General features: G+C 49.6%; 1 protein-coding gene across 5 annotated transcripts in view; it reads right to left on the bottom strand.

The window, feature by feature from the left end:
- bcl9 (BCL9 transcription coactivator) overlaps positions 1–21,675 on the bottom strand; it is a 67,465-nt gene that overhangs the window by 3,291 nt on the left and 42,499 nt on the right. For 2 of the 5 annotated variants that reach the window (XM_076983390.1, XM_076983388.1), the window contains exons 3-10: positions 18,339–18,408; positions 8,979–9,395; positions 7,035–7,369; positions 4,994–5,104; positions 4,376–4,535; positions 3,521–3,620; positions 1,137–3,423; positions 606–890 (exon numbers count right to left, since the gene is read on the bottom strand). In XM_076983390.1, coding sequence (XP_076839505.1) covers positions 606–890; positions 1,137–3,423; positions 3,521–3,620; positions 4,376–4,535; positions 4,994–5,104; positions 7,035–7,369; positions 8,979–9,337 — 3,637 coding nt within the window. In that variant the 5' untranslated portion in view covers positions 9,338–9,395; positions 18,339–18,408. The remainder of the gene's footprint in view (positions 1–605; positions 891–1,136; positions 3,424–3,520; positions 3,621–4,375; positions 4,536–4,993; positions 5,105–7,034; positions 7,370–8,978; positions 9,396–18,338; positions 18,409–21,675) is intronic. The other 3 variants (XM_076983392.1, XM_076983393.1, XM_076983391.1) reach the window with 3 other exon arrangements.

Genomic DNA, 21,675 nt, shown 5'->3' with positions numbered 1-21,675 from the left:
ATCAGCATATACACATCACCTGTCCAAATGCAACAATTCTACATAATGGTAAAACATGTTGCTTTTTTACCACCATCCAAGTTTTTTTTTCCTTTGGTTTGTTTGTTTTTTTTTACTTGTGGGTTTCACTTTTGCCAAGCAAATGCTACAACTCACCATGTTCTTTGTCATGAAATGATCAGTCAGCTCAAATGGTCACAGTCAGCTTAATTAATCATGATAAGGCAACAATACATTAACTGACAGGTCTACAACTGGTTAAAACTTGTCCTTAGTTCATTTTGAATAATTGCTAGGTTCATAAAATGTACTATTAAATAAGTGAACTGAGCAAAAACAAAAAAACTTGTGATCAAAAAGTCTTGAGGTGCAACTCTCCACCACCACAAATGTAAAACCAAACACAAAAAATAAAAAGCACATATGATAGGTATGTTTGGAAATAATTTTTACATGCACAAATGTTTGAATCACATTCAGTTATTCCTTTCATTCTCCACTAAAAACCAACAATGAAGTGCTCGGTTTGGAAGCAGTTGCATAACCAGAAACGGGCGGGTTATGACAAATCGTATGCAATCCATTAAACATTAGCTCGTTCTTACCAGGCATGTTATTGTTCATGGACGGCAGGTTCGGCGATCGCGCGGGCGGCGAGTCATCGTCTGAGCTGGCCACTGTTTTGATGGCATCGTGATAAAGGGGCGTGGAGCTGGGCATGGCAAACTTGGACATGCGTGACATCATGATGGAGAGAGGGTTCTGGGATAGCGTGGGCTCTGGGGGCATGGTGTAAGGGCTGCCGGACGGAAGACTTCCCGGAACGTTGATTGATCCAGGCTGGCTGGCAGAACCGCTGGAAGGAGGAGCGGAGGGTGGAGCGTTTCCACCTGACGGAGGAAGAGGGAAGAGAACAATGCAATATCATATATTATACCATTATAACTTTATATACCCTACCTAATACATAAAAAAAAACAACAACAGTATTTGAGTTATCTATAAGGCCAGCAGCAAGTGTGGCAAATTACTCACATAATAAACAGTATTATGTATTTTTAACAAGATACCACGCCCATACTACAAGACCGTACTAAGATCTAGGGCAGGCGGCTTGGTGGATGAGAGCGTCATACCTTGCTCCACATTGCCCATCATATTTGGCGAGGTCATGCTGAGCGGAGGTTTGTTGTTTTGGGGAATGCCCGGACTCTGCATGGGTGGCTTTGGCGATGACGTCCAGCTAGGGGAAGGTGCGGGGAGAGAGGGCGACTTCATATGGACGGGGGACGCCCCGGCCGAACCCATCATGGGAGGGGATTTGATGGAAGCGGCCGCGGCCGCAGCTGCCGCGGCTACTGCCGAGGGTCCGCTGAGCATGCCGGCCAGCTGTGAGGGGGTCTGCGGGGACTTGAGGTTACCCGAAGGCGAGCCCAACATGGGCGACTGCACTTGCCGCAACGTGGGCGACTTGAGTGGGTTGACGTTGGGCGAGTTGGCTGGGCCAGACTGCACACTCAGGTCTGAGGGTTTGCGACCCATGCTCCTCTGGTTGGGCGGGGGACCTGAGTTGTTGGGAGGTTGGTTGGGAGGTAAAGGTGGCATGTGGCTGAGACGACCGTTGCCACCCACATTGCCTCCTCGCTGGTCAGGGGCAAAGGGTGGCTCGCCTCTGGGACCTCTTTGATTTCCAGGCCCTTGCGGACCCATGCCTGGAAATTGACGGCTGGGGCCCATGCTAAAGTCACCTGGGTGAGGCTGGTCGGGGAAGGGAGGCCCCTGCATCATCTTCGGCTGTGGCCCCATGTTCTCAGACATGGGACCTCCACCTTGCCTCATCTTCATTATTTCTTCTGGACTCAAGTTCATTGGTGGCTCTCTCATCTTGGAAGGCATCATCTGAGGATTGGGCCCCATATTGACATTAAGGTTGCCGGGCGCCATTCCAAACTCGGACATGTCGCGGCCCAGGCCTTTCACAAACTCCATCCTAGACGAGGGGCTCATGGGACCTTCACCTGGCATTCTAGGAAACATCATTCCACCTCCGTTTCCAGGCTCCATTGGTCTTTGGTTCCCCATCATCCTGTTCATTTCCATCATCATGCCTGGGGGTATTCCCATACCTTGCTTGTCTCCCATACCTTGATGGAACATGGCTTCCTGCACTGACTGAGGGTTAGGGAACCTCTCCACTCGCCCACCTGGTCCTCCGAACATCGCTTGACCTGGTGGGAATCCCCTTCCATCTCCCATCTTGGGAATATCATCAGGCCAGTTCATGCCAGGTCTTGGCATTGGGTTAGGTCCTCCCTCCATGTCAGGGTTCATCATTCCAGAAAAACCTGGCATTCTCTGCATGTGTGGGTGCATTCCTCTAGGGCCCATGTTAATCTGCTCAGGGAATGGCTCCGGCCCACCAGGACCCCACATTTCACCGGGATTCATTTGGTAGGGAGGAGGTGGCCCACGCATCATGCCCCTTGGGCCAGCCTGGTGCATCATCATGTCTCCCATCGGCCTGTGCTGCATCTGTTCCTGTTTGCGCTTTTTCTCCTCGTAGAACTCCTGCTGAAGCTTCAGCCAGGCCATCTGCTCTGGTGTCATGTGGTCACCGTGTTCCCCAACAGGTCCCTGATGCGAATTCATGGGACCCTGACCTTGTGGAGGAGGCCCAAGCTCGTCGGGGGAAAACGGCATGTCCCTGGGGCCCGGTGGCCCAAAGGGAGGTCCATCTGGACGGGCACCACCAGGTCCTCCAGGTTTCCCTAAACTCTGGGACTGCGCCATCATAGCTTGAAGTGGCCCTTGCTCAGGCTTCTTCGGCCCACCCTCCATCATAGCAGCACCGGGTGGGGGGCCGCCCATGTTCCCTTGCCCCATGGCAGCCATATCTTTGTCATCTGGGAACAGCATACGTTGGATATCGCGTAAAGTCTGTAGCGAACGTTCTCGGTGCTCCAACTGCTCCTGGGAGAGACCCTCTGGGTTGTCCCCCATGCTGGACATGATTTCATGAGCTAGCTGCTGCTGGTGCTGGGCCGTTAGCTTAACATCTGCTCCTTTGGGCAGATCAAGGGAAGGGAAGCCCTGTGGAGGGCCAGCACTGGGAGGTTGATTGGGAGCCTGGCTTCCAGGCGTCCCGGTGGGATTACCACCATCATGTGATCCAGCACCGTCCTGGGGACTACTGCTGGGCAGACTTTTGGAGTCCATGCCCCCCGATGGTGGGCCATCCTGAGGAAGGCTAGACGGTTTAGCCCCTGGGGCCGGCTGCACCGGAGGCTGCTGTTGTGGCTGGCCTGGCTGCGGTGCTTTGGAGGCTGCTTGGTGGTTCTGTTCCGAGGGATGAGATGATGGCTGTTGCTGGGATGGCGCCCCCTGCTGTTTGGAGTCATTCCGGTGGGGTCCGAGCTGATTGTTCTAAAACAGACACGGCAAAATCGCACTTCTTACTTCACTTGTGATAATTAGAAGACTGTTAGCAGTAAAATGTTAAAAGTCAATTTGTTGTGTTTACCAGAGGGAGCTGAGGTTTCCCTGCCTTGCTGTTGGAGATATTGTTCATGTGATAAGCAATAATGTTGTCTGCGTGGCCTGTTATAACCGCTTCCGCTGCTCTGTAAAGGGAAGAACACACACAGCACATCAATACCAGCACCACTACTGCTGATACTCTTGTGCCTCAGGACAAAACTTCCACTGTACTGAAATACCTAAGCATCTCATTAAATTCCAATTTCTAATTAAGGTGTCAGCATTCATCATCCCACCCAGCCGTTTAGTGAATAATTGGTAAACTGCATATGGGAGTGCACGAGTATCTGTGTTTTGTGTACGTGTTTCTCTTCACATCGAAAACACGTACACTACAAAGGCAACAGGAGGAGATCAGCAGTCAGTGCTGTGACACCAGCATCCTCGCCCTTGCTGTTTAACGTCAGCTCCGTAACGACATGACGCTCAGTAGGAGTCTCTCCTTATGGCCACAGCATGCACGACAGACTCCCCGACACTTCCTGTCATCGACAATTGGCATCGTGCTGATTGTGATCTTAAGATTTCTCTCCAGTATCAATCATCACTTCGTTGTCGTCGCACACATTTTTCACCTCCTTTTCTGCGCGGAGCGTAACACTGCTAAGCTCAACAACAAAAAAAAAAGAATCCGGTGGGTCTTACTTCAAGGGAAGATAGCGGCATGTGACATGATTTTATAATACGAAAAAAGAAGGCTCTTCAGGGATGCTTCTGAAATGGTCCCCAAAAGTGGCTTTTGCCTAAACCAACCATGCTAAAGATGGTTAGCATGTAAGCAACAACCACCTAACCAGAGCTTCCTGATTTAATTCACAAGCAGAAAAAAAAATCTTACTTGTTTGCCATCTCTGTGGTGAAGACGTAAACAACCTTTGACCCAGATTTCTGATTGCTTCCCAAATCTGACGTTGTGTTCTGTCCTCCAACAGCATTGTGGGTAGGCGCGGAAGCTGCCAGGGTGCTTGGATCTGGCTTTATGTCACTGGAGTTGCAGTCTGAGAGATGTGGAGAGCGGAAAAAAGGAGCGAGAGGGAGAGGGCAGGAGAATTAATCGATCTCTACGTGACCAGACCATGCAAACTTTAAAGTACGTGTGACAATACAGCACAGGTGTAGCAGCGCTTTAAATCGCACGTCCTAACAGTCCCGTGCCATGTACTGTACACAGCTTATTTCCCTGTTCCAACACATCAGAGTCTACTCATAAAGGACCTGACCATTTATGAAGCCAAATCAGGCATGCGTGTAATAGCAAGGAGAAAACACTCATCTAATGTGACTGGTCCTCTGCAGCACAGACCATGAATTTCATCTCAAGCAACAAATACTGTAATACTGTTGCTGTTCGTGGACACTCGAACATGCTAAGACCAACAAATTGTCCCTTTTAACGTTGTAGGAGGTGCATCGTCACAAGTCTCCCTGTTTTTGAACCCCAGAGTCGGTCGCTTACTGAAGAACCCGGTATCGTCTTCATCACTCTCCCCCCCTGAACACCAGTCGGCTCCACTGTAGGGTTGCCGCCTCTCGGCAACGCACATCCTCTTAACCCTGCTGCCCAGCTCTGGAGGGAAGGAGAGGGAGAGAGAGAGAGAGAGAGAGAGAGAGAGAGAGAGAGTGGGTGGTGTGAGAAAGACGGACACAGGAGCGAGAGAGAATAGTCTCCTTTAACACAGCCCACGGTTTCGGCCATGAAGAGGTCAAACCACCCTGCTACAGAAGGGTGGTGTAAGAGGGTGAAATATTAGTGTAATGTTTTCCATCTTCTGTAGGATTAATTAAATATTTTACTATTTTAAATTCGTTATTTGAATTTTATGCCTTCACCGAGCCCCAAATAAATTTAAGAGTACAGAATATTCCTTTCTCAGATTGTCCCAAGGACACAGACTCTTTAGATTTTGTTTATTAATTCCTGACTATAACGAGCTTTAAACTTCAGTTCCTGTTTCTTTCCCCAGTGACAGAGTCCCGTTCAAGCCTTTTGCCACCTACGAGAAGTTTAACTCCCATTGTCTCTGCCTACGACCTTGTGACTGCTACCTCCACAGTGGGCACCATCTGTCTGTATTCTGCGTACAAACACAACTTCCCTGTAGCCAGGATACAGCATGTTCTATGACCATGGCTCTCAGATAATAGAGTTGAAATAAAGAGAAAGAATATAACAGGACTTCCTGTGTGGAGAACACACATGCTGTCCGAGCAAACAAACGCCATGAGCAAACTCCCAACAGCGTGGGCAAACACATAAGAAACTAACCTGGCAGGCTGGCTCTGTCTCACATACACACACACACACACAGACAGACACACAGACACAAAAGGCTCATTTCATGTTGTACATAGCTTCCATAGCCTCATAACTTGCGCTCCATTGTTTTTTGCCTTCAACATACCTCAGGCGAGCTCAGGGCATGGCAAATTCAGCTGCATTTCAACTCCAAATAGAAGCGTATTTGGCTCCTGTTTAAATAACGTGCTAGGTGATTTTGCTCATGATATTCAGCACACGTTTGATTAAAATGGTCATGTGGAGGCATTAATCACCAGCAGGGGTCCTACAGAAAGCCAAACATACTAAATAGACAGAGAGAAAGACAGAAGGAGGGGGGTGGGGTCTCCCCCTCTCCCAATGGGCTAGTTGGTACATTCCTTGGCGCTGCCTGCCCCTGAACCAACACTGTGATGTTTCCACTAGGAGACATACGGGGGTGTGGATGTCTTTATGCAGCACTACAGCCCACAGAGGCAGTGTCCGGGGACAGAAGGTGACACACACACACACACACGCCTGAAAATGTGACCCCAATGACACACTGTACATTTGTGTCTTGGATTTTGTTTTTAATGGTAGACCAGATCCTCACCATGTTTTACACCATGAGACTTTAACAGGAGATAAGAGAACAGACCCAAATAAATGTACATTAAAAACAAACATTAGTAGAGAATATAGTTACAAATGCAAATTTTACACGCACACACGCGCGCGCACACACACACACACACACACACACACACACACACACACACACACACACACACACACAAATATCTGTTCTTCTCCCTCAATATTTGCGGTACATTCTGGAAGCATCCTTAAGACATCTATAAATGTGTAATGGGTAGTTGTGCATGGATCAAAATCTAATGAAGTCAGTATGTGCACTAAGTTTTAGACAAATATTTTAAAATATAGACCGTTGCAGACCTTTTTCATGCTAGATATTTATACCCAGTTAAACTTAAGAACTAACCATATAATGACCGTAAAAAAATGTGTAAACTTTCAAGAATCCACTTGCTTTGTTGTATTAGGACAAATCTGCTTTATGTAAAGTCTAGGCAATAATAACTGAAAACATGACTCACCAAACGATAAAATGAATGAAATGTACTTACTAAAAGTACAAAGACATTGACTAAACATTTGAGACCCTTCAATGTCTGAGAAGCATGGTACCTTCAAGAGTGGATTGCAGTATGCCTACCTTTCTGGTCCCCCTCGTTGTTAGGCGTCCCCGTGTCCCTCTGCTCGAAGGACTCAACCGAAGTGCTTCTCTCTCTCTTGATCTTGCTTTTAGCCCCGTTGCCTGAGGTCAGGCCCTGTCCATTTTTGAGTCCCATGCTCCCTACGGAGCCCTGAGCACCCTTGGGAGTGTGGCTTCCACTCAGCGCCTTAGGATCGCAGGGGGAGGGCTGTGATTGGCTGCCGGCGCCCCCTTGTTTACTCTGATTGGGCAGTTTGGAGTCCATCTGGGCAGCGCTGGAGGGAGACATCACAGGTGGTGAACGCACCATGGCCTCCTGCTTGGATTTTGGACTGCTGAGGACAAGAGAAAAAGAAAGTGAGAAAGAAAAAGAGACAACGATCTAAGTCCACAGTGAGACAACGATCACAGCTGTTTGTCCGGTCTACATGAGAAGTTTACTGGCTCTCCGAGTTATAATCTCTAGCCACAAGAATTTAATGCAGGACCCTGGGAACTGTACACAGCAAAAAAAAAAAAAAAAAAACGACAGAAGCAATTCAAGAACTAACGTAATCCTGTGTACTTAGTGGGTTGATTTCAAAGGTCCGATGAGTCTTTTTTTGCGGAATGAATTCCACGGCTTCCTTCATAACCACCAGCCCGTTCAACGGTTTCTTAAAGAGCTCAAGGACGTGGCGAGGAACCTCCACTCCACCCCAGAATTCCTCCTCCACCTGAGCAGCGGCTTACTGCTGCCAAACACAACCCCCCCCACCCTGAAGAAACACTTGGCAAGCGCGTTGGAGGGAAACCCTGAGTCAGGGAGGTGACGCACCAGCCGTGGTCACTGGTGCCCTGGCGTCTGCTCTCCCCCCCCCCACTCTCGTTCTCTCTGTCTCTGTTGACAGACTGTTGAGTTAATATTTAATAATAAGCCCTGTTTGACCAGATCAACCACTGGTAAAACGTGAGGACCAGCGTTGAATTCACAAAACATTATCACAGTGAAAAGTGGCTGGACTGCAAGAGGGGACGATGTTAAGTCGTGAAGACTAGCCACCATGGTGAGTGCCATGCCCGAGTGAAGGTGCAATTCCACAAACGCAAAGTGGGCAGTCGTTCAAAGAGAAAGAGAACTGAACGCCCTATATTCTCCCACACAGAGTAATCGAGAGAAAGAGAGATGTTCAGTAGTCAGTGAAACAGAATGAAGGCAACGAACCCTCAATACGCTTCTTCAAAGTGCCACTGTGGCTTGAAACACTGGAAACAACATTTGGCAGGGGCCCTAAATCTAGATCCAAGATGGCTGTCCCACAGAGCTCTGAAGCCAAAAGTGTAGATCAAGAAAAGACCTGGTCCAGCCTCCTGGCCACCAGTCCCAGCGCAAGACAAGCCCAGCAGGAACCTGGCAGCGGCCAGTGGCCCATTGCTTAAACAGCTCCAGGGGCATGAGTCAGCACAGGTCGGCCATGTTGGCTCTGGAGAAGCCTGGGTCGGCCATGTTGGCTCTGGAGAAGCCTGGCAGGCATGGGGTGGAACAGTCGATGCAAGGCTCTGACTGGGCTCAGTTTCATGGGTGTCGAATCAGATGTTTGGAGCACCTCCAGAGGCTCTACCAGGACACGGTTCCCACCCCAAAACACGTTGCTGCAGTTACCTCCATCCACCAGATCTTCCAGTCCAAACTGCTCAAGCCATTTGTAATCACAGTTCCATTTTAAATAGTGTAGGGAAATACGGGTTATTTTTTTGTGCAGAAATTCTACTGAACGTTTAAATGGAGAATTGGCCACTTTGGGACAAGACCAAGGCATGCACACTGCTAAAAAAAAAAAAACTTGTAGGTATAATAATACTAAGATAACAACGTAACAAATATGCAATTAGCACAGTACGCATACCAAGCAAGTCTGAAAACGCCTTTCGACGCGCACGCTCGCAAAACCAGACGGCCCTCACCTCTGAGCGTTAGCCGACGGAGAGTTTCTCACTTTGGGGTTGCTGGAATGCATTGACGACAGTCCCAGAGCTACCGTGGCTGAAGCGGTCGAGTGCTGGTGAGGACTGGGAGCGTGCGGGTGCGCGTGGGCGTGCGGGTGCGCAGACGCCGACGACGATGACCCCGTGGGCGTGGCTTTGGCCCGGGCGCCGCGGGGCCCGGCTGCGGCGGTGGGGGCGGGGTTAGGGGCGGGGCCGCTGCAGTCCTGGCCCTCCTCCGGCCGTTCTTTGGCCCTGTCCTTGCGGGCCGTGGCGCTGGGCGGCGTTGCGCTGGGCGTTCCTGTAACTGGTGCTCCTCGCTCCTCCTGCACCTCCAGCATCCTCCGTGCGGGTGCGCCTGGAGTCCCCCCCGCGGAGCCCTCACAGCCCCTGGCCACACTGCACACGCACACATTAGCACGCAGGGAGGGGGAAGCAGCGTGAGAATCAACACACCAATCTTCCAATTAGCTCAATCAGTTAATTAATAAATGTATATATTGATGTCTTTCCATAGCATCATCTGGCAACTTTGCGTTGGGGAGGAATCCATTGGGGGAACGATACAAAAATGTGAGAATGTGAACCAAGATAACTAATTGAGCTGGGAAAACACACACACACACACACACACACACACACACACACACACACACACACACACACACACACACACACACACACACACTTCGGCAAATCAGATGCAACCCATTCGAAACGTTACGTTATAACCCGGCTTCTGGCCAAAACACGTAAAACAAGATTGTTGCGAAGAGAAGCGACATACACATTTAGCATATCCCCAACAAACCGGGTAAACAAGTGATGGATACGTCACTAAAAAGACTAACAAGGGGGAAAAAAGCAAGAAGTTATTTGCGCCGAGAGTAGTTGGGAGTGCCTCAGGGCTTCTACAGGCATCCTGCAGGCCTCCGAACACACGTGTGCCACCAGAATTTTTCAGAGATGGTTCTGCTCCACACGCTAACCACCTCGTCCATCGTGAGCACGTCTGGAGCGACTGCTGCTCAGAGTGAATTATATACTTCTCAGAAGGTTACACACAACAAAAAATGTACTTACTGCTTGTAAGTGCAGTCTAACGGGTTAGCTAGTAAGCACATACGATTTGTTGAATTGTAAACGTTTAATTGTAAAATGTCACGTTGGCAGGCTTCTATGACGCTGCTCTTTATTATTGTTATTAGGTAAACAATGTCTAAAATGGCTGTTAGACACTTGTAGCCCCCGTAGCTGCCAACAGTGCTAATGCCTCGATCTCAGCTGACCAATTGAAGCATTCGGACAAAGCGATAAATGCGACCAACCCCACAGTGTTTTTCACTCTACTGCTGCGCACGTTCTCTTCACACTAGAGCTTCTGTCCCTGTTCTGCAGTTCCACTTTGCATGGCGAGGCGGATTGTGTTGGGACGCATGTCCATCCTTACACGTTTTCCCCGTGAAAGACAAAATGTGGCTTCTGCAAACCTAAATAGAGCCATGAGGCGAAGGTCAGGGGTCAGGTGAGGTGGTTACACCAATGTTTAGGGTTTGGTACTGTAGCTCCCAAGAAAGCATTACGAGACACTCTGTAAATCTGTGAACACAAAGCATCACAGGACGCTAATGAGAAAGTTTCAGATTTCACACAGCTTTCTGTGTGTGTGTGTGTGTGTGTGTGTGTGTGTGTGTGTGTGTGTGTGTGTGTGTGTGTGTGTGTGTGTGTTTTCGAACTCTTGCTTTATACCCTTTGGTCAGAACATGAGAAACATTTCAGAAAGCTGCACTGTCAGATTCCGTTGTCATCCAGAAAATATTCAGGACGGCATCCAAGATACACAAACGATGTAAGCGGCTCCCTGCCTCGCCTCAGGGGAAACAGGAGGACTGACACCAACGGCAGGAACGCGGCTCAAACCTACCCCCCCGCCCCAGCTCAAACCTTAAATTTGCAGACCCAGGATCAGATTAGTGATTTACTCTTGCAGGGCGGGTCTCTTCACGAGGAGCTCGAAACGGCTGCTGGGGGCCCAGTCGTGGAAACGAGTCCTGCTAGAGGAACCAGTAACTGGCACAACTTTAACGTCGAGGAGTGGCAGAGGAAACTTGCCTGCGCGGTCACTCTCTCGCGCGCTGGGAACAGGCTCATCACTTCGGACTGAGCTAGGATAACTAGAGAGAGTTCGTAACCCAGTGGCAACTGGAACCGCAAAGATAGATATCTATGAGATATTGATGGGAAGAGCAGTGGCTACAACCGAGGTGAACAAACAAGTCTCAGGAGAGAAGTGGCTGACAAGAGAAGACTAGTTTTACAACCAGGCAGGAAAAAAACATGATGCAGTTTCTCATTTGCCAGCTGACTCAATTAAGTCTGTAATTTGACAACATTTTAATAAATTGCAGTTAGCTTGCTCAAAACAACTAGTCAGAAACATGAGTTTGGAACAAAGATCGCACAGGCTACTCTAACATATTGGTTTATGTATGTTTATATAATGCCACGTACGGTGATGTAATGCGCATGTGTGGGTAATTAGAAACACATCCATGCTTCAACGTTAGACCAGCGGCTAAAAGGCCTCAGGGAAGAGGCTGAGAATGCCACTGCTGTGATTCTGTGAATGGTTATCACACACACACACACACACACACACACACACACACACACACACACACACACACCATCAGTTGAGACCCTTCCAAACGTGTTCATCAGTGGCTGCGGTGGCAGGTGGCCTGGCCGTCAGAGCCCCACCCCTTTAGGGCGGTCTCAACCGACCACGCGCACAGACAGGGCCGTGGAGCTGTACAGCCTCGAGGCACGCACGAGCAGGCTAAAGTGACGCCTCCGTCAGCGACAGTACGAGCCCAGTGGTGGGAGGAAGAGTCCAGCACCCCAAACGACATCGAGGGGGCAGAGGAGCGGTGGGGGGAGGGGCCTCAATGGGGCACAAACCGATTTAAAGCAGCTACGCTAACCAACATCGGCGCTTAGCCACTTTGAATCACCTGATCACTTTGAATCACCCGATCGTTTGTTTCATTCAATGTGGACATGTTTCTTATTCGATTTTCTGATCACAAAAGGCCTGCGATATTCATTTCTCCTGGAACTACACCATAGAAATAGATGTTCAGATGTTCATCATCAAAAAGGACAAGCCCTGACCAATCGGGACGGTGGAAAAATAACCATTATTCTTAACAACCCAGTATTTTGACAGCCATCGCGATCAATTATCGTAGCTAGTGATCAGTGAAGAAATCGCCAAGCAACACTGAAGACGATGCTATTTACTGCAACCCGAGCCATGTGTTTAGTCAGCCAGGCCCTACGAGACTATGAGGAAAAAGATGGGGATTGGAATGGGGGTTGAGATTCCAACCCAGGCTCTTCCTTCTACCAGAACATTCCGGAATGCTTTTGCACTTCCTGCTCAGCCTGGAGTGGGGGGGGGGGGGGGGGGGGGGGGGGGGGGGGGGGGGGGGTGAAGAAAGAGGACAAAGCGCTAGACCTGGCAACCCCAACCCCAACACACCAGCTCATGGACACGTGGACACAGACCGTACAATTCATTCTAAACAAGGGCCCACACCACATTCATGGTTCTACTCCTTCAAAGGACCAGAGAGTTCGAATCCTTTTCCCATTCTCCATAAGTGCCTGAACACCTCAGTGACGTCCATAGCAACGTGCCCATATGTATCAGTACGACGGCACACATGCTTCCCAGGAACTGAACCCGTGACCTTGGAGTTGCCGACACCTTGCACTACCTGATCTACCAGGTGAGCTACGGCAGCATAACGTTCTCGATCATCTTTCTCTACGTAACGGCAGCACAGGCACGTATCGAGAACAAAAGGGTCAGCCCAGAAGGAAAGGAAAGGCACGGTATTCTTCACATTCCTCTCTCGTTGAAGGTTTCGTTTAAAAAAATGGCCACGGCCAGGCAAGCTCAACCTGGCATGAGGGGAATCCCCTCCACCCACGCGAGCCGAGTGGCTCCGCCCACCCAGAGCAGTTCGCCACATATTCCTAGAGTGACACTGGACACACCGCTCACGGCCTCCTTGGTCCTCGTCACTGAACCAGGTTTAGGAACCGCAGAGGAGCCTTTAGGAAGTGAGCAGCTACAGAACGTATCTGTCGGCTAGAGGTCCGTCACCCGTCCTTCACCCCGATCGTCGTCGTTGGTCGGTTTCTGATCACATGACCTGTCGCTTCTGAATCATTCCCAACACAGAGGTGACGACGACATGGTTGTGTCACAGGTTATAATCATGAGACTTGGACAATACTAGAATCCATTGGATCCTATATTTATAAAGACAAGATTTCATACCCCCCCTCCCCCCGTCTCCTTATGGTTATAGTTTTAAAAAGAACTTCAGTTACCCAGAAAACAAATATTTTGTTTGCCTATTAAGCTTTGCAAACCAAAGACAGACAGGACAGCTGTACGTTTCTGAAAATAACACACAGGTCGATCTTGTTTGGAAGGTAATCTGCGTCACTCTAGATCGGACAAACTAGACGTTAGGACACTGTGCTTACTGGTGCATTGTGGGATGTCATTAGTGGGTGAACATTCCAGCAACCAAGGACAATTATAAAATTATATATAAAATGGGAGAATGCTCAGATGGTGTTAGACACACAATCGTGCACCTCTCACACTACAGCTATTTCATAACACACAGACAATGTGGTTCAAACCAATTACTACAAAAAGTGAATATGCAACAAAAAGGCGGGAAACCATTATTCCAGACATCTTTTCCCCACTCTAAAACAGACAAAAAGTGTAAACTCTGAAAAGATTCAAGACCCTTGTTGTCTTGTTGAAGAGCTTGTGCAACAAACAGGAGACGCCTTCATCAGATAACTAATGGTGTAACGAATATTATATGACAGACCAGATGTTGAGTCTAGTTACACTGCACAACTCCAATGTGGATTTAAACAAGTCGTGCTTTTGAACGCTGCACTGCAAGGGGACACTGTCCAACATAAGAGACCAGCTAGTCTACAAAGCAACCTTTATCTGGCTTGGAGAAGCAATGACGACTCAGAAGGACTGCCCCAACACACACACACACACACACACACACACACACACACACACACACACACTGTTCAAGTAGTAATGGATTGTTTTAGTAATCAAATATTCTATCAATTACATCGATTAATTGAGTGATCAGGTAAGAGACAATTCTGCTATATTAAAGAGCAATAAAAAATATATAATCATCATACATCGTTGGGTTACAGGCAGCAATCAGTCCCCCACCTCAACGACAGCCACGCCAAACTCAACATCAACACCACCCTGTAGGTCCAGCCGGACCATTACTGATCCACCGTTACATTTCAGAGAAAGACCTTCATTTCTAAGACCAAAAGAGCTCATTATCCAAACTCAAATAAGCTCTGCAACGCGAACAGGAAACGGTCATTCCCCAAACGCTCCACTCCCGATTCCAACCCCATTAAGAGCGAATTTCCTAGACATGAGGCGATGAGCAGGCGTTTGGGACGCAGCCCGGGGACGCAGCGTTTGGGACGCAGCCCGGGGCCAGAGTGATGCGTTAGCAGCACCAGCGCTAGGGCTACGCACGCCAAGCCCCAGAGCACAACCAGCCCAGCGGGCCCCGCGACCGCATGTGGGTAATGGGGCGTGCACGGGGAAAGGCCCGGCCACGGTTACTCAGCACACGCACGGATCAGTACATCTTTGCACGACTTAAGGGCTGCAAAGGCCCAATTAAAAAGACCTAGAGTGTGCGCGCACACACACACACACAGGTTACATCAACATGAAATAAAAATAGATTAATAATTCTGCATAACTAAATCCCTGAGCTGCTTTGACTTTGAGAGGCTTCGCTTCCAGAGGACATTCGTGCTCAGCCCCTTGCCCCTTCTGTCTTATCGAAAGCTGAGCCCGTTTTCCCCATTTCACCCAACGCATCCGCAGAGACGCTACAAGACTGATCCAGGACCTGCCTCGCTCGCCACGTCTTAAAGAGAAACAAAGAGAGCGAACCAGACCCAGACAGGTGATCACTGTAAACGTCATGAAGGTGGACGGAATGATCAAGCGTTGAGAAAAACAGCAGACGGTGGAGAGACTGGGGACTAAATTAAAACCATTCACCTCCAACCGAGCCCAGTGAATGGGGGAGAGATGAGCAGGATACTGCTGACATTAGCCACACCACCATATATAGAGAAACACACACACACACACACACACACACTCTCTTTGTTTGTGCTCAAAGGCCAGGCATATTATGCAAATCCCATTCTGATGCCCAGCCACAGCTGATCAGTGAATCTCCTCCACTCCATTTCCTCCTTCTGCACCCCCCTCATACCCCCACCCCCATACCCCCACCACCATACCCCCATACCCCCACCCCCATACCCCCACCACCATACCCCCATACCCCCACCACCATACCCTCATACCCCCACCACCATACCCTCATACCCCCACACCACACCCCCACCCCATCACTGGATCATAAATTGGCTGCAGGATAATAGAAGACTCACGCAGTGTCTAAAACTTTAAATACATTCACACACGTGTAAAAATGGACATGCTTATTGTGCATTGTGTGTGTTGGCAATTTATTTCATTGTGCCTGAACAGGATACTACCAGACTTGTGTTGGTAGAAAAATATCAATATTTAGTTGAGCTTTTGCATTTATTGTAACATTGTTGCTAAGATTTTAATAAAAATCAGCATTGGAAAAAAGGAGAGATGAGCTTGCCAATTTATCAGCCAATGTCCGACATTTCTTAACCAATCAGCGGTGTCAGTTTATTGACCAATCAGCTGTGTCAGTTGTCTGTTTCTCAAAGATTGCAAGCCTGGCTCTATGACTTAAACGCTCCGCACTTTTCCCCTGGACTAAAGAGCACATGAACACAGTAGACGTTATGCTACTGCTGTGTAGGTACGCGCACACACACACACGCACACACACACACACACACACACACACACACACACACACACACACAAGACATGCAACCAAGGCAACTATTACGGTCGATATTACGATGGTGAACGTTCAAATGCAATGAACGCTGCATAATGAATCAGAGAGCCAGTTGACGACTTGCTTCGCGGAAACCGTTATAATTTACGGAGTGAGCAGGCGGTGACGTGTGTTAAAAGTTCCCGGACCGTCCAGCAGGATGAGGCCGGATGTGCTAATGGGCGCGCGCGCGCACACACAGACACACACGTCCTGTAAATGCCGTTTCACACATGAGCTTATACAGTAACCATCAATGGCCTTATAAATAAGAAATGCTCATTGCTGGTGGATTTGAAATGCTCAACCAACTGCATGGGTCAAAACTAAAAAGATCAGAATTAGCAAACTTCTGACCAATTGTAGCAGCTCAAATTGGCAGAGGAACTGATGAGAAACCTCTACGCTGACCTCAGACAGACAGAAGACTGCAGCCCTCCATCACACACACACTACTGCTATTTAAAGAAAAATAATTCAATGGCAGAATCCCAAAGCTTTGAAAAGCCATTTCTGGTGCTTGGAGAAATATTTAAATATTTAAATCCAGTGGGTCAGGATGTGTTTCCATTGGTGATAGGCTAAATGGTAGATTTTGCCAAATTCTAAAAATATCAATATTACATGGCTGAAGTCGAATCCCGGGATAAGCCCAATTCCCATGAAGACCTCTGCAGTAGCAGAACTGTCCAGCATCAAACCTTCTAATGAAAAGCTTTGAAGTGTTGTGGTCTAGGAGTGTGTGTGTGTGTGTGTGTGTGTTGGTCCAGCAGATAAAGAGCTTTACTATACATTAAGTGGCATTTTCAGCCACCAGACAAATCAAGTAGTGCCTGTTGCAGTTGCTGCTAACGGGTAGAAATTCTCTACGCTTTTTAGGCAATTCAACTAAACTGCTAACTTAAAAGGTATATATGAGAGAGAGAGAGAGAGAGAGAGAGAGAGAGAGAGAGAGAGAGAGAGAGAGAGAGAGAGAAATGAGAGAGTGAGTTAGAGAGAGAGAACCCATTCCAAAACGCTTAAAACTCCCTATAGGTTAGCACGCCTCAGCGACTCTGAAAAGCAGAGTTCATGTGCGTGTCTATAATTACAGCTCCGGGGAGCTTGGACCAGCCTGGCCGGGGCGAGCGGCTCCCTCTCCCTCCACCGGGGCGAGCTGCGCTCTGTGAGGGAGTTGTGGTTCTTAAACGTTCTACAAAACGGCCACCGGCTCAGCACGGAGAAACGGAAGTGGCGGTGGAACGGCGGAGGGGGAGGCCTGGCTGAATCCTCCCACGAACGGCGCCGCGGTGACCCAACAACCGGCCGGCGCGAGCCTGGCACACGGGTCACCGGCGAGCGCCGAGCACGTGGGTCCCCACAGCACTGCACGGAGCCCGCAGAGCAGAAGAAACGCCTCCTCAGACCCAGACGAAAGCAGCAGGAGCACATGCTGAAATCTGGAGCGACGATGTCGAGCTGCCGCTGACCAGGGACGGGCGCGTCGGGACGAAACCCCCATAAGACACGCGGCCGCACTGCTGCTGTGTTCCATTGTGTTCGTTTACATAAACGTGCATGTATAACAAACAAAAAAAGATCGATCTCCTCTCTCTAGGTCGGAAACACGAAGATATCTGGATAAGCCGTTAGTGAGGAAAGGTTAAATGGTTGAGACTGTAAGCTAGCAATAGCAGTGCTGACTGCAGTGACTGGCAGAAGCCCAACAGAACCACCACCCCCCACCACCCCCCCATCCCCCCCCCCCGCTGGGCTCTCCGCTGGGGTCACGCCTGCCCCTGCTCTCCTACCAGCGGGGTTCACTACGCCGTGCACGCTTAGCTGGCCTGGTGGGTCCGAGCAGGGCCTCAGAGTCGGCCCACTACTGGAGCCCCCGTCAGCAGAGGCTTCTAGTCAGGGCCGTAACACCCTGGAAGTCCGGTCCACATTTTTGGTATCTCTCAGCTCCCTGTGAGGGGAAACCCTCGCTGTCCTGGAAGTCCGGTCCACATTTTCATTCTGTCTGGGCTCCCAGTGAGGGAAACCCTGATGGATCTGGAGTAGACCAAAATTGTGTAGTGGCTAGAAGCTGAGAACTAGGGAATTTCATTCGCACAGCGAGTCTCTCCTTTTCTCTCTCTCTCTCACACACACACACACACACACACAGCTACTCTCACTCGCCCCCCCCGTTCCTCACACACACAGCTGGCCCTCGCCCTGACCGCGGGCCCCCTGTAGAGGGAAGCAGGTCCAACACGGCCCCGGAGACGTCAGCGGTGTTAGAGGCACTACTCACCATGTCCCTGTGTGTCACGATATAGCTGTGGCCATGGCCTCTGCTCTGCAACGGGACACCACGCTATGATCTGACACAGAGAGGGGGGGGCAGAGAAGAGACAGAGTGTTGGAGACAGGACAGAGAAGAGAAACAGAGTGGGGGAGAAGGCAGAGAGAGAGAGAGAAAGAGACAGAGAGAGGGAGAAACAGGAAGCGCATGATTACTGAGAACTCTCAATGCTGATTCTAAGACTGTTCATGTGACTAAACTGAAGCATTCTGGGTAGTGAATGTGAAATAAATAAATAACTCAGGTTAATGATTTACCCTGTAACATGTATAAATCATAGAGCCGAATCCTGCAGCGCATGTTAAAACAAACCCATCGAGATCAACGAGGATTCCTCATGAGTGGTAACGCATTAATTCTACAAACCCTGATTCCACACACACACACACACACACACACACACACACACACACACACACACACACACACACACACACACACACACACACACACACACACACACACAGAGTTCAATTCACATTCACAGACTATAAGACATCACCTCAGAGAGGGTTCTAAATGTAGTTGGTCCATAGATCACTTTTGAGTGTGTCTTCATAAAGCACCGCCATCACCAAAGGTCATTTTAGGCCATGCAGTGTGTTCACCTTCACTCACACGGGCAGAAAGGCCCAAAAACCAGCAACCCAATATTTCTCTTCAAGTGGGCGACCCAAACGGACCAGTTGGCCGTGAAGCTACTCTTGGCCCGCTATGCTCCAGAAGGGCCTGGCTGATTCTGCTCAGTTCCTCAACCAGTCTGTTTCAGAACCGTTAACTGCAGGCAAGCATGCATCTGGACAAACACACACACACACACACACACACACACACACACACACGAGACGCCCAATATCAGATACGCGTTTTTCACTCCCATGTTCAGTTAAATGGCTCATGTGGATCGCTCAAGTGTCAGCACCTGAGGGCCATAAACACACACACACACACACCAGGAGAAGATGCAGCTTTCTGAGTACCCCACCCAGGAGGAGGTGTGGGGGTGAGAGGGAGAGTCTCACTGCGCTTCCTACATTAACAGACAAACAGGAAAACAAACTTGGACTCTGCGTGTCCCCAACACAATCGTGAGAAACCGGCCACAGCAACACAGACAGGTACAGCACGCTGCCCTGCCGCTAAGCACAGGCAGGGAGCTCCAGGTTAGCACCACTCCAGAGAGGATCACCGTGTCTCTCTCCCAACCCGTGCCAGCGTGGCGTTCCCCCGCTGCAGCCCAGGGTCTTAATGACTACCCACCCGTCTCTGGCGCCGTTGGGGAGCACACCACACGTTCTCCTAAATGTATTGTACTTGGCTGATCACACAAGGACGTGGAGAACAGTCAGTAGCTTCGTCCGTTTAACCGTGTCTGTTTAAGTGTGTGTGTGTTTACTAAGCAGCAATATCAAATGAGAAAGTAGCTTGACTGTACACCGACTTTTCCCCTTAACAAAATGAACCACCAACGAACGGACGTGTGCAGTAATTCTGCAGCACACAGACATCCATGATATCCAAGTGCTGCCAGGCACACCAGCTTTTAAAATGACTCAAAAATCTACTTTAAAAGTTTAAACAAAGCCAAGTTATAAATAATATATTCACAGAGCTTGATAAGAGCAATGTCATATCATAATAACTACGCGTGTTCAATATATTTTCCAACCTTTAACACAAACGCAGACGAGTCTCTCCGTGCGGCTGTAAAGGGCAGGTGAGCCAGGAGTGATGTTTGCAGAATGCTCTGTGTTTTACTACTCAAATGATCATTAAGAAGTCAAATTAGACAGGTGATGACTCGTATTTGTACACACACACACACACACACACACACACACGACAGGCTTACTGCTTGACTGACAATGCACAGGTCAATACACAGTGCCCCACAAGCACGCATGCTCACACGCACTCTCTCTTACACACACACACACACACACACTTATGAACAGCTGCAGTGATGCACAAAGGCATGATGGAAATGAACCTTCCCATAGTCTGCAGCATTCCACACACGTTCACCTCAAACCAGTCCAGCCATGCAGGAGAGAAACGTCTGAACCTGTGTGTGCACGCACGCGCAAGACACACCAGGAATAAGACACGATGTGTTAGGGGTGGAGAAGAGGCAGACACACACACACACACACACACACACACACACACACACAGGAGTTGGGTGACGGGACCAGACAGGTGGAGGTGGTAGGGGGAGGGGCAAGACGAGGGGGAGGGGCCAGACAAGGAGGTGGAGAACACGTGGAAACCAGTGACAGTTTAGAGCCCCATTCTGAGGGTTGTCGGGAAGCCAGACAGCAAACGTTAGTCATCTTCATCATCCTCCTCACAACCAAGTAGCCTCCGCACAACCATACAGGCAGCAAGAGTGTGAAGGTGAGATAGAGAGAGAGGGAGGGAGGGAGGGAGGGAAGCGTGGAAATCGAAGCATGCAGCTAGCCTTCCAGTGGCCCTCACATTCCACAGGCCCATATTCTGCTAGGGATGTACCGATTAAAAAAACTGGGCAGGAATCGATGATACGATATTTTTCCGATATCAATATTTACCAATAAACCGTGCACTTTGCTCAGAGTTCATAGAACAGGTATAAATGTCAAACACAAGCACTGCAGTTCATCCAGGACAAGAGAGCCGATGGGATTATAGGAATCTGAAGCTTTTAACGGGCGGCCAACTTAAAAACACGACGACATACATGTGGGAAATGCTGCCTGCACAACCTGGTCCAGTACAGCACGTTTTGTAAAATCTGCAGTGTTTTTCTGACGTAGACTATGGTCCAGGACTCCTCAACTCTTCATCATAAAACGCACCTTCCCCCTCCTCCGTTCTGGGAGAACACCGACGTAGCGGTGGCAGCCGCCGGGCTTCCTCGGGGAGCCGTCTGGGTCTGCACAGAGAGGAGCTCCACTTCCCTGGAGGGCAGCAGACCGCAGGGAGGCGGCGAGCAGCCAGCAGGCTCCGCCCCCCTCCCCCTCCCCCACTACTTCCTCCCGGCGACATGCCGAGGATGTCAGGATTCCCAGCGCCGTCGCCCTCTTGTCTGCTCCCTTCATAAAACCCGCCCGCAGAGTTCTCTCTCTCTCTCTCCAAACACGTACGCCGAGGAACATCGCAGGTCCAGGCTGAACCCCGCGACCCCAGCAGGAGAAGGAGTCCTCCTTCCTCCTCCTCCTCCTCCCCCCCCCCACCACAGTGCTGCGCTGCTGGCTGGGAGCTCTCCTTTGTTTGCCGGAGTGTCAGCAGGACTCGTGTCGTGCAC

This window comes from Brachyhypopomus gauderio, chromosome 20 (genome assembly GCF_052324685.1).
Source record: "Brachyhypopomus gauderio isolate BG-103 chromosome 20, BGAUD_0.2, whole genome shotgun sequence".
In the NCBI taxonomy this organism is placed as follows: Eukaryota; Metazoa; Chordata; class Actinopteri; order Gymnotiformes; family Hypopomidae; genus Brachyhypopomus; species Brachyhypopomus gauderio.
This window is presented reverse-complemented; position numbering and strand designations above follow the sequence as displayed.